Genomic DNA, 12,931 nt, shown 5'->3' on the forward strand with positions numbered 1-12,931 from the left:
AGAATGGTAAGAAGCGTTCCCTCAAGAGCATCAGGAATCCGAGGACCCTTGGGGGACGTACCCTTAGGGCCCTCAAGGTGATGTTAAACCAGAGGCCTCTAGAGCTCTGAGAAGGGCAAAACCAAGGAACCTTCCCAGTTAGTTGGCATGAGGGGCTGCCTATAAAACTACACTGGATCTGGAAAGATTAAGGCACCGTCGCGTGGGGGTAAAACTACACAATGTCGTGGCTGGGTAAGGAATCACTGACCTTCCCTATCGCCTCGCTGCACGACCCCAGGATTCCAACTTAATCCCTTACATTCCTACAAGCTTCTTGCTCCCCAGCCACCCTTCCCGCCCGCCAGGTAAGCGCATGTGCAGAAAGAGTCCCAGCAGCCGCCGCTGGGGCCGGAAGGCATCGATCGACTCTGAACTCGACTGCAGGACTTGTCGGCGATTGATTGAGGTGCGTGGTAGCGTAACTTCCGGTAGCGGCTCCGTTTCCGGCTTTTGGTTCGTTGGGAACTGGGCTAGGCCTCTGGTGAGTTGGAACGCGTTCTTCTTCGCTGTTTCAGTTCTCCGGGTTGTGGGTCGCCGCTCGGCCGGACGTCGGTTTGTGGGAACAGGGACTGGACGGGGCTCGCTGCTGGGGATGGCGTGTGTTTGCTCCTGAGTTCGCGGAGGTGTTGGCGAGAGGGTGGGGGGGGTTGGAAACTGACGCGCTGGTCCTGCTAGGCCTCCAAATTTAGGAGAATTGCCTCTCGTGGGAAGGGGTGGGGTCGGCGATCGCTGGGTCGCTTCCTGGGGCTTTGGTCGAACGTGCCTGTGGCTGGAGAGGCGGGAGGCTCCCTTTGTACTCCAGGTGCCTTGCTCTGGTCCACACCACCCTCAGACCTCGCGGGAGATCTTGCAAGAGCCTCTCTTTTGAGAGCTCCGCCTTCAGTTTGATCTCTCACTTTCTTATTTTCGCGACCCCAGCCCTTCCAGGTTAGGGGATCGCAAATCTGAGAAGCGTTACCCATCACCTGTTCCGCACTAGTGCAGTCCCTCTGTAGGCTCTTTCCTTTTCAGCTTCCTATACCGTTCACACACAGTGGATTTTAAAATTGGTGAAATGAAGGAATATGAGGGGCACCCACGGAAATAAAAGAGGGTCACAGTTGGCAACTAAAAATGGTGTAAAAAATGAAATAGCGAAGTGAGTGTGAAAGAAAAGTGCAAAAGACGAGGAGAACAAGGGTGGAGCCCCAAGCCTGCTGTTTATTAGCTAACGGTTAGTCTAACGGTAGGCAGGCAGGTACTTTACATGTACTAGCCATTAATAACAGCTGCTCGAAGTGCTCCATGCCCATCGGAGAGCTGTGCCAGAACTTTATCTCATCTAGTCTTCTGAGTTCTGATAGGTAAATGCTGTTATACCAGCCCCGTCTTACAGCCGTGGACCTGAGATTAAGGAACTTGTCTTCAGTCAAGCAGCTAGTAATAAGCATAGATAGGATTTGAATTCAGAGGAGGTTGGTACTAGAATCTGAGCTCTTAACCATCATGCCATACTGCTCTTTCTGAGTTCCAGAATTTCAAGTCCGTTAGAGTTAACCTTCGAGTCAGGACAGCTGGTGATGGTGTATATAAATTAAGTAACTGATAGGAAAGCACTTTTTAAGTGTACTCAAGAAGTATTGCTCAGCAAATTCCATTAATATGTTCTCTTAATGATTTTTACAGGGCACACGTTTGCTAGATTCTTTCTCATTTCCCTTAAAGCCTAAAACATTATTTTAAAAATAATTTCATTAAGTGGGGTCCCTGATGGCACATTCAATTAAGCATCCAACTCTTGAGCTCAGCTCATATCTTGATCTCAGGGTTTTGAGTTCAAGCCCTATATTGGGCTCCATGATGGGTTGGATCCTACATAAATAAATAATATAATTTTATTAAAAAACAAAAGTTAGGGACGCCTGGGTGGCTCAGTTATTAAGGGTCTGCCTTCGGCTCAGGTCATGATCCCAGGGTCCTGGGATTGAACCCCGCATCAAGCTCCCTGCTCAGCGGGAAGCCTCTTCTCCCTCTCCTACTCCCCCTGCTTGTGTTCCCTTTCTCACTGTGTCTGTCTCTGTCCAAAAAAAAAGTTATTTTGTTAGGCAAGTGAAAAAACTATTGTTCGTTGCAAGTGAAAGGTAAGTATAAAAATAAATGTATTGGGTCCTGGGATCGAGTCCCACATCGGGCTCCTTGCTTGGCGGGGAGCCTGCTTCTCCCTCTGCCTCTGCCTGCCACTCCGTCTGCCTGTGCTTGCTCTCGCTTCTCTCTCTATGTCAAATAAATAAATAAAATCTTTTAAAAAAAATAAAAATAAAAAAATAAATGTATTGGGTGAAATGTTATTAAAATCTGCCTAGGTACTGGTGCTCCACCAAGTTTCGAGCTTGAGAACTGTTGTATTTGTTTAAAAAGGAGGGCTAACCCAGGTGCATGGGTGGCTCAATCATTAAGCATCTGCCTTCAGCTGAGGTCATGATCCCAGCATCCTGGGATCTAGTCCCTCATGGGCCCCTTGCTGATGGGGATTCTGCTTCTCCCTCTGCCTCTGCATCTCACCCCTACTTGTGCTCTCTCTCTCTCATATAATTAAATAAAGCACTAAAAAAAGGCGGGGAGGGGGAGAGGCACTAGCAAGTACTGGAGAAGTTTTAAAGACTACTAACAAACTGGTATTTTCTGACATTTGGGATTGAAAGAAAATTGAGTTGTTATTAGTCCCTATGTTATGATACCACACAACAGTGTGAGTTAATGCTCCCTGTTTTGTTTTGTTTGTTTTTACATTTTTTTTTAAAGATTTATTTATTTGACAGAGAGAGAGAGATCACAAGTAGGCAGAGAGGCAGGCAGAGAGAGGAAGGGAAGCAGGCTCCCCGCTGAGCAGAGAGCCCGATGTGGGGCTTGATCCCAGGACCCTGAGACCATGACCCGAGCCGGAGGCAGAGGCCTTAACCCACCGAGCCAGTCAGGCGCCCAAATGCTCCCTGTTTATAACAGAATATTTACTGTCTCCTTAGGCAGTTTGAACAGTTTAACTCCAGCATGGATATCAGACCAAATCATACAATTTACATCAACAATATGAACGACAAAATTAAAAAAGAAGGTAAGTGCTTTTAAAAAACATTTGTTCACAACCAAAGTGTGTTTAATTACTAGCATCTTAAAAACTGTACTGCTTCAAAGCTTCTCATGTTAATCTTTGTCAGTACCTGAAATAATGGCTTGTTTGTTTTGTGTGAGAATTTTAAGGCTTTTTAAAAACAAATAGGTTAGGACTGAAAATTTGGTGAATGTGTTTTCACTCATAGATAAAAATGGTTTGAAACAACTTTTAAAAACTAGATGGCCAGTAGTATAATGTGATTTTGTTAAAATATGTAACTTTGTGTAAATAAGTAAATGCATGATGGGGGGCACTCAGTGCAGTATCATTTTCTGAAGAGTTTTATCATTGTTTCACAAATAAATTGTTTTCCCCTCTGCTTTTGCTCAGAGTTGAAGAGATCCCTGTATGCCCTGTTTTCTCAGTTTGGCCACGTTGTAGATATTGTAGCTTTAAAGACGATGAAGATGAGGGGGCAAGCCTTTGTTATTTTTAAGGAACTGGGCTCATCCACAAATGCCTTGAGACAGTTACAAGGATTTCCATTTTATGGTAAACCAATGGTAAGGCAGTCTTATTATTTTAATCACTGTTAATGGTATGTTGTGTTTGTAGATACACATTTGAAATTATGGCTGTTCCTTTCTGCTTTTAATTATTTGTTAAAGCAAGTTTGGTTTATTTTATTTACACATTTGTGTTTCTAGAAACACTAGTAGTCGAGTTTATAATTCACTAGTTTATTATAGTTCAGATGGGCAAAACAAAATATATCGAAGTGAACAATGTTTAAAAAATAGTGGCAGTATTGGCAGTATTCTTATCTCAGAAGAACTATAAGTTAACTCAGAAGATTAAAAAACCTTTGTAAACTTGTAAAACAATACAGAACACAAAAATCATGGGTCAAAGAGGAAATCAATATGAAGTTTCAGAAAATAGCATAACAAAATACGTATCAGAAGCCATGCGGTCTCGAAAAAGCAGTGATCTAAGAAAAGTTCAATAGGTTTTAAAGTCCTAGAATGGTGAGCAACAGTGAAATAGTTATGCATAGAAAGTACTAACCTCAGGAATGACGTGAGATTCACATTTAGCGGCTGGGTGAGGACTGGATTGTGAGAGGGCTGAGAGGGACTAGGGAACTCAGTTAGGAGGCCACTGTCTAGAATTTGTTGGCATGGCTTCACTTTGCCAACTAATTATTTTTAATCAATGGAACCGGGTGTAACTACAGAGTACCTTGGGTACGGATTCCTAGTGCTTTTTCCTGAGACGGGAATGGAATGAGAAGAGACTTTGAGGAAAGAGACAGGGTCCAGAGTTTCCAGACCCTGGATCTGATTGTGCCATTGACTGGGTATGTGCCTGTGTTCATTTTCAGTACCTATAAAATGCAAGCAGATTGGCTATCCTTTAGGCTGATTCAGAGGTTATCAAAAACTTTATAAAGGACTGGGTAGTAAATATTTGAGGCTTTATGGACCACAAACAGTTTCTGTCATATATTCCTGTGTCTGTGCGTGTTTTTTAACAACGCTTTAAAACTGTAGGAAAAAACAAAGTCCGTAGCCTATGGGCCATACAAAAACAAGCCTTGGCCTGGATGGATTTGGCCCATGGTCTGTAGTGCAGATTCTGGTCTAATCCCTTTATTTTGGAAATGAAGAATCAGGCACAGAAAGGTTAGTTGCCAGTCTGGGTTATATTAGTACAACTCATGGCAGTACAAGGCCTCGAAACCTAACCTGACAACCAGTATTACAGTTTTTCCCCCCAAAACTAGGAGTTGGCACACTGTCCTAAAGGGCCAAATAGTAAGTATTTTATGCTTTGTGAGCCAGGTGATCTCTCCTGCAGCTGTTTAACTCTGTCTTTATGACAGCCAAACCAGCCATAGATGATGTGGCCGTGTTCCATTAAGACCTGATTTACAAAAATAGGCAATGTTGGCTGTGGTCAGTGGTTCATGCCATGGTCAGTGGCCTTTATGTAACACATTGTTTAATTCAGGAGTGGGCATTTTTTTCTCTGTTACTAGAGCAAGTTTTCTTCTCCTTTTCTATCCAGTTCCCCTTTTCCCATCACTTCCCATCTGATGGGCACCAGCTGTGTGGAAAGGCCCACCTCAGAAAACTGGGATTGTGCCTACATACACTCTTTTTAATAAGTTGGAATTTCCTGAAACAAGTTTGTCTGTCTTAGTAAGTATGAAGAAATAGTACAATGGAAATTGCAGTTGGCAGGAGCATAAAACTGGGTTTTAGTTTAAATCTAAATTTACATTAATAAGAAGGAACAGTTTCTTCCTGTAGAGGATTTTATTTTGTTGAGTTGAGATGACAGGTTTGCATGCGCTGGTTACTCAGATACAGGAAAGCTAGAAATTGCTGGCACTGGCTTCACTTTGCCAACTAATTATTTTAAGTCAATGGAAAAAGTCCAGTGGACTAATAATGCCCTGAAAGTATTTTATGAGTTCCATTCTCTGCCTTCAGGAAGGCCTTCAAGGCAGGAAGACTGCCAAATTTCCAGCATCCTGGAAGAGGAAGAAGAATGTTGTTTGAGCTGTCTTGCTTTGTGTTTATTCAGGTGGTTTTAGTTGCTCTTTTGTTTTAACTCCCAACATACCAGATCAGAAGTAAGCAAAATTTGCTGTAACTGGAACTCATAACAAAATTACCCAGATTCAAGGATATTTGGTTATTTAATGCCAAAAAATACCTCAGTAAAGTAGAACCATCTTCCTAAATGGCTTCTGTTATGAAACCTTTGGCATAAATGTAAACCTTGCTCCTTCTCTAAGCAGTGGGTGTACTTGTTTATCCCTTACGGGTAGTTAGTCTCGACCAGGGTTTTTCCATTGATCCTTTTGACATCTTGACCTGAATAATTCTTGTTGTGGTGGTCTATTGCCTTCATTGCAGAGGGTTTAACAGCATCCCGGTACCACACATGCCAGTAGCATGACAACCCAGGCTCTCCATTCAGAGCACCAGTTGTCCCCTATGGACAAAACCACCTGTAGTTGAGAATCACTAGCGTAGACCAGCCAGCTAAGAATGATGACTGAGATCACAGATTTTCACAGGTGACTATCATAAGGACAGGTCACCCAAGATGTGTTCAGGTCAGGGAGAAGGTTGAAGACACAGGGGAGATGGCAGGGAATCCTTGGGACTAAGTCAGTTAGTCTAAGCCTATTCCTTCTGGTTAGATGATGACATGCAAAACCAGCAGTTGCTTACAGGGATAAGTCCACTTAGAAACCCTATGGTACAGCAGCCCAGCAAGCCAGAGAAAGCCTTGGGTGCTGAGGTGAGGCTAGGATGCTCCTCTCTTGTTTCCCCAGCACACACATCTCTAGGGGAGAAAAAAAGAGACTTTGGTTTAAACAAAATTTCTGCTTTCAGACCCATGCTACTTCAGAAGGTCACTCATTCCTTTCAGACTGAGATGCAACTCTTACTCTATAAGGCAATTTTAGATAGTCATTTGTAGGACTCTTTTGTTTTGGTATGGGCAGAGAGTTGGTTTCAGCTCATTCAGCTCCAGAGAAGAAATGTTTCCTGGAAATAGAAATTGCAGTTTGCAGATAGATATGCCCTAGAAAATAGTTTAACTCCTAGCAAAAATTTGGATGATTGGTGTTGAATCTAGCTGTGTGATAATGCTTTAGGTCAGGGCCCTGCTACTCGAAGTGTGGGCCCCATCATCCACTTTGTGCCTATTAGAAGTGCGAATCTTGGGCCTCACTCAGACCTACTGCATCAGCATCTGCAGCCTTCCATGTAGTTAGAATGCGTGATAAAACTCACGAAATGCTCTCCTAGACCAGGGTTTTTAAACACAAACCTCTTGTCTCGCTGGCATACTATTCTTGCTGGCCTGGCTGCACTAGCTGAGATATGCCATTCTTTGTTTCTCTTCAAAGCATTTTAAAGTTTAAGTTGTTGCCACTATTAGTCATTTTATTTAAAAATTGTAGATTGGATTCAAAGGGAAATCATTCTCCCATCTTTAGTACTTTACCTGTGGAAACAACAAATTCCATATGATACATTCCACAGCTAATCGACACATCTTGGCTCCTTAATTGAGAGTCCTTACCAAGGAGTAGACAACTTTCCAATGCGTTTTTCTCTGTTTCATAAAATTGAGAGAACATGTGGTGCAGATGTTTCAAAGTTCTGTGCTTTTTCCATGAAAATCTTTGGGTCTGCTTCTAATAAGCGTAGTTGTCTAACTTTGTCTAAGTTGTGAATCAGAGATCACAATTTATTTTCATTTGGTGCTCAGTGTATTTAACAGATTTCCTTAGGGGTGTGTTTAAAACCAGCTTGTAGTGTATTTATGTAATGAAATTTGAAATATTAATGAAGAGTATAAACAGCCTTCAGCATAATGAATAGTAACTGTTTCCAAATAATTAAAACAGCGAATCCAGTATGCCAAAACAGATTCTGATATAATATCTAAAATGCGCGGCACTTTTGCTGACAAAGAAAAGAAGAAGGAAAAGAAAAAAGCAAAAACTGTGGAACAGACTGCAACCACTGCAAACAAAAAGCCTGGTCAGGTGAGATGAACAAAGTTCTAGGTTTGTTGGTGTTAAGAACTTGACAGAGATGGCTGTTTTCCACTTAAGGGATGATTTGTGGGTGGCGGGGGCGGGGGTGGTATCTGTATGTGCCTCTGTGTGTTAAAAGGTGTACTTTGAAGAAGCTGGAATTGGTTGAGTTCTGGAATTCCAATATTTATCTTTAAGCCCCAAATTAAACATAAACCTTTACATATGCAGATTTATATTAAACAGTTTTATTTGAATTTGTGTGACATTTAGTTCCATCATTCTTCAAAATATATTAATAATATCTGCTGGCTTCTCAAGTTCTACTGCCTGCCAATAATGCTGTAGATACTATCTTTAATCTTGAGTGTTCCACAAAGCTGCTTTCTTTGAACAGTTGAGGGATTCAAAAATCTAATTTGAAGTAAAAGTGAGATTATCATCCAAAATGTAGTTACTTTTGGACTGAAAGTGATTAGAAATAGTTTACTTTTACTTTTTTTTTTTTTTTTTGCTTTGCTTTTGTCTGTTGTTTTTTTTTTTAAAAAAGGGAAAGACTGGTTCCTGTTTTTTTTGTATATATTTCTCCATAATTTTAAAGGTTAGAGGTTAAATTTTATGATACAGTCTTTAAAATTTTGGACTAGATCTTTCAAAATTAACTGACAAGTTAAAGTTTGACTCAGTTACAGTGTAAATTCTTAACGTAAAATTAAACAGAATAAGGAATATTTTTAAATTAATGTGTTTTTTTAAAGTTTTAATTCCAGTAGGGTTAGCATAAGTGTTGTTAGTTCCAGGGGTATAGTATAACTTCTGTGCATGACTCCATGCTCATCACGATAAGTGCCCTCCTTAATCCTTGTCCCCTATTTCTCTCATCCCTCTCCACATCTCCTCTTCAGTAACCATCAATTTATTCTCTGTAGAAGAAATTGTTGTGTTTGTTTGTTTGTTGTGTGTGTTTGTTTGTTTGGCCTGTTTGTTGTTGTGTCTATTTCCCTTTTTGTTTTTATTTGTTGGTTTTGTTTCTTAAATTCCACATAGAAGTGAAATGTATGGTATTTTTCTTTCTCTGACTGACTGATTTAGCATTATGCCCTGGTTCATCCATGTTGTTGCAAAAGATAGGATTTCATTCTTTTTTATGGCTGAATAATATTACCTTGTATATATATACCACATCTTCCTCATTCATTCGTCTGTCAATGCACTCTTGGGTGGCTGTTGTAAATAAAGTGCTGTAAACATTGGGATGCGTGTATCCCTTTAAATTAGTGCTTTTGTATTATTTGGGTAAATAACCAATAGTGTGATCACTGGATCGTGGGGTGGTTCTATTTTTAATTTTTTTGAGGAACCTCCATACAGTTTTCCAGAATGGCTGCACCAGTCTGTACTCCCACCAGCAGTGTAACGAGGGTTCCTTTTTCTTCGCATCCTCATCAACATTTGTGGTTTCTTGTATTTATGATTTTAGCCTTTCTGACAAGTGTGGGGTGACATCTCCTTGTAGTTTTCATTTACATTTCCCTGATGATGAGTGATGTTGAGCTTCTTTTCATGTGTCTGTTTGCCATCTGTATGTCTTTGGAGAAATGTCTGTTTATGTCTTCTGCCCATTTTTTAGTTGGATTATTTGTTTTTTGGGTGTTTCATCAGTTGGTAATATACTTTGGATACTTAATCCTTTATTGGATATGTCATTTGCAAATATCTTCTCCCATTTAGTAGGTGGTCTTTTAAAAATTAATGTTATTTTTATGCAGTAATTAAAATTATAATCACCTGTTGCTTTTTTAGAGCAATCAGCAATTTAACTATTTTCTATTTCTTTTGTTTAGGGAGCACCAAATGCAGCAAATACCCAAGGAAATTCAACACCAAATCCTCAGGTAATCTTTGTTTCCATGTGGTGCTTCCTTTTTAAAGTAAAATTATAAACCAGAATATACAACAACTTGCCTGTCTCCAAAAACTGAAAAAAATTCCTTGTATAAGACATTAAATTATATAACACTTCATATAGAAACTCATGTCTCAAAACATTTTGATTTTTTAAAAAAAATGACATCTGACTTTATTCCTTTCTTTCCATAATGTTTCAGTGATGGAATAGAAATGACAGATTTTAAACTCTGCAAAGGCTGGGAGCGAACATTTTTATTTTCCCTACAGTATATACAAAGCCCAGGGCTTTACAGACACAGAGGTTGGGGAAACTGGCCAGATGAATAGGCTCTCTTTCCATATTAGTTGCTCAAAGCACTGAACTGTCTTTTTTAATAGAGCAAGGTGATTTTATAGTTACCCTTGCTCTGGCATCTGAGAACAAGTATATGTCTCTTTATATATAGGTTTTAGAAACCTCTTAGCAAATCTCCCCTGCTGGAAGCCTCAAAGAGAAAGCCTTAATTAGATACTCATGGTTTCCCCTTGGTTCCTTGGATGCTTAGAATCTGACAAGATCCTTAAGTCCAGAGAATTCCTTACACCTCAGAGCTTTTCTTCTCTGATTTGAAGTTTTGTGCATTTTCCTTTATTATCCACCTCCCTCTTTTGGAGTCTTTCCGCAGTTGTAGTTCAGTTTACGAATGCCAGCACTTAATTCTCTAAGCCTTAAACGTTGTCTTTTCTCTTCATGAAAGTAGCCTGAATACAGAGAGGCTCTTAGGTACAGGATGACCCTGTCCCTAGAATTCTCTATAACCACAGCTTAGGGTATCAGATAACTAGTTTAACATCTAATAATACTTGTTCCATTTGGTTGTAACTAGATGCTCTGTATTTCCCATTTACTTGTAGACAGTATTAAAAGTCGCCAAGTAGTAGTGACTTTTACTCAAAGTGGTTCTAAATTTTTTTAAATGCTGGGAGATTGTAAACAGTAACTCAGGATTGAAATCTGAGTGTTATTGGGGTAACCAGCTGAAGTTGGGCAACATTGCTGCCATTTCTAGTTTTGTTTGGCTCTTACGTTACGTAATCTATTTGACAGTCTTTCCTGTACAAGTGACGCTGGATGCTTAAAACTTAAACGTTGTTTTAAATACTATTAAATACTTTAAACTTAATAAAATTTGTAATTATCCAGATCTGTATAAAGTGACTTGATTGTCTGCTTAGTTGCTGTTAGATGTATGTTTATTTCTCTGGTGTCATTGTTTTTTAGCTTTAGTGTTTGATGTAGTGCTATGCTACATTCATAATCTTTAATAAACTGGAATGTAGCTCTCTGAAGTGGCTTGCTATACTTTTTATAATTAAAGCTAACTTTGCCTTTTTTCTTTGTTTTAGGTCCCTGATTACCCTCCAAACTATATTTTATTCCTCAATAATTTACCAGAAGAGACTAATGAGATGATGTTATCCATGCTGTTTAATCAGTAAGTTTTTCATAAACCAGTCTGTTCTGAAAGCCTCCCAACAGGACAAATAGCTCTTCTGTAGGTTGAATCCTTTTGTGTATCACAACAGTAATTCCTATAGCTTCCTTGATTTGGTCTGCGGTTAATGATGTAAGTTGAAGCAAGTCTGTAGATTTGGCACATAAAAAGCTGAATTACCTCTAATGTTTGAATTGTTCTAATTGATGAGTGAAACGGAAAACAAAGCTTTGGTACAATGACAAAAATGAACTAGCTTACATTACAGCTACACTTCTTTCATGGCATTATTAATTATATTTTAGACTCTTTGAGCCTCTTTAGGATTCTTGGTAGGATATGATACTTTTCCTAGATCAGCATCGGGAAGTTGCTGATTTAAACACAGAATGAGCATTTATGTATTTGATATCCTTTATATATTTATGTGTATAAATTGTTTCTCCTCTTGTAGGTTTCCTGGCTTCAAGGAAGTACGTTTGGTACCTGGGAGGCATGACATTGCTTTTGTTGAATTTGAAAATGACGGACAGGCTGGAGCTGCCAGGGATGCTTTACAGGGATTTAAAATCACACCGTCCCACGCCATGAAGATCACCTATGCCAAGAAATAACATATTGGATAGTTGTCTTTAAAGGACTTGGTGTTATTTATAGTGTTTGTTTTGATAACATTTGGTCAGGCCATTTTTTAATAGTTGGAGTGAGGGGGGTGTGAAAGTGAAATTTTTGTGAATGATTTTAAAAAATACCTAGTCTTTGTTTAGCCTAAGTGAACTATGAAATATGAAGAACTCAATTTTGTATAATAAACTTCTATTTGTATTCTTTACCTAATACTTCATTTATTCCATTGTCCTATCACCAAATGTTTATGCTAGTCTGGAGCACCTCTTAAGGAATAGAAAACTGGGGCAACTGGGTGGCTGAGTCTTTAAGCATCAGCCTTCGGCTCAGGTCATGATCCTGGGGTCCTGGAAGCAAGCCCTGCCTCAGGCTCCCCGCTCAGCGGGAAGCCTGCTTCTCCCTCTCCCACTCCCCCTGCTTGTGTTTCCTCTTTCGCTGTCTCTCGCTGTCAAATAAAATCTTTAAAAAAAAGGAAATATATGGAACTATAATTGGATACTTTCCTAGTATTATTGTGGAGCAGCTAATGGCAAAGAACTATTGAAAAAAAATTTTTTTTTTCAGATTTTATTTATTTGAGAGAGAATATGAACAAAACAGGGGAAGGGCCAGAGACAGGAAGAGAGAATCCTCAAGCAGACTCCCTGCTGTGTAAGAGCTAGAGACAGGGATGCAGAACTCAATCCCAGGACCCAAGCCTAAGTCAGACACCTAACTGAGCTACTCAGATGCCCCATTGAATCATTTTAACAAAAGGAGAATTAGATCAAGCCCTTCATTAGATTTTTTTGTAATTTTTTTTTTCATATGGATTGCTGGGTGTGTGTGTATGTGGTAATGGTAAGAGTGTGTGTGTTTGGTGTTAATGGTAAAAAATAATTGCCTTAAGTGTTAGAAGAAAATGAGACTTGGACAGGAACCAAATTTGAACTTCGTGTTCTTTAAATAAATGAGTATAATTTCTTGCTGGTAGTAGACAGTTCACAAAGCTTTTCATTCAGCATTTAATTGGTTAAAAGCCATCTAGGAGTAACATGTTTTCTGGGAAAACAAGGAAAGAGAATGCTATCTTTGAACTATTTCATGCTTCTATGTTCTTGATGGAATTTTCCCTAAGGAATACCTGCTTGTCTAATCTACCCTCTTCTTAGGAAGGTTTCCCTCCAAGGGAAAGAATTTACAGTCTAGAAAATTTTTTAAGATTAATAGGCTAAC

The 12,931-nt window shown here is 39.6% G+C and overlaps 1 protein-coding gene across 3 annotated transcripts; it reads left to right on the top strand.

The window, feature by feature from the left end:
* Window positions 1-443: 443 nt before the first annotated feature.
* On the top strand, window positions 444-11,921 carry SNRPB2 (small nuclear ribonucleoprotein polypeptide B2). 3 transcript variants are annotated; one of them, XM_044263480.1, is made up of 7 exons: window positions 444-523; window positions 3,045-3,133; window positions 3,524-3,696; window positions 7,572-7,712; window positions 9,548-9,598; window positions 11,001-11,089; window positions 11,544-11,921. In XM_044263480.1, the coding sequence occupies exons 2-7, from the start codon at window positions 3,070-3,072 to the stop codon at window positions 11,701-11,703; spliced, it is 678 nt and encodes a 225-aa protein (XP_044119415.1). In that variant the 5' UTR covers window positions 444-523; window positions 3,045-3,069; the 3' UTR covers window positions 11,704-11,921. The 3 variants fall into 3 exon arrangements, with proteins under 3 accessions (XP_044119415.1, XP_044119417.1, XP_044119416.1); XM_044263482.1 differs by having other exon boundaries at window positions 461-523; window positions 3,049-3,133; XM_044263481.1 differs by lacking the exon at window positions 444-523 and adding an exon at window positions 541-594.
* Window positions 11,922-12,931: the final 1,010 nt, after the last annotated feature.

This window comes from Neovison vison, chromosome 8 (assembly GCF_020171115.1).
Source record: "Neovison vison isolate M4711 chromosome 8, ASM_NN_V1, whole genome shotgun sequence".
NCBI lineage: Eukaryota > Metazoa > Chordata > Mammalia > Carnivora > Mustelidae > Neogale > Neogale vison.

Coding starts and splice junctions, on each gene's coding strand:
- SNRPB2 (XM_044263480.1), top strand. CDS start 3,070: ATGGATATCAGACCAAATCATACAATTTACATCAACAATATGAACGAC. Junction 3,697..7,571: donor CATTTTATGGTAAACCAATG/GTAAGGCAGTCT, acceptor TAATTAAAACAG/CGAATCCAGTATGCCAAAAC. Junction 9,599..11,000: donor ATTCAACACCAAATCCTCAG/GTAATCTTTGTT, acceptor TCTTTGTTTTAG/GTCCCTGATTACCCTCCAAA.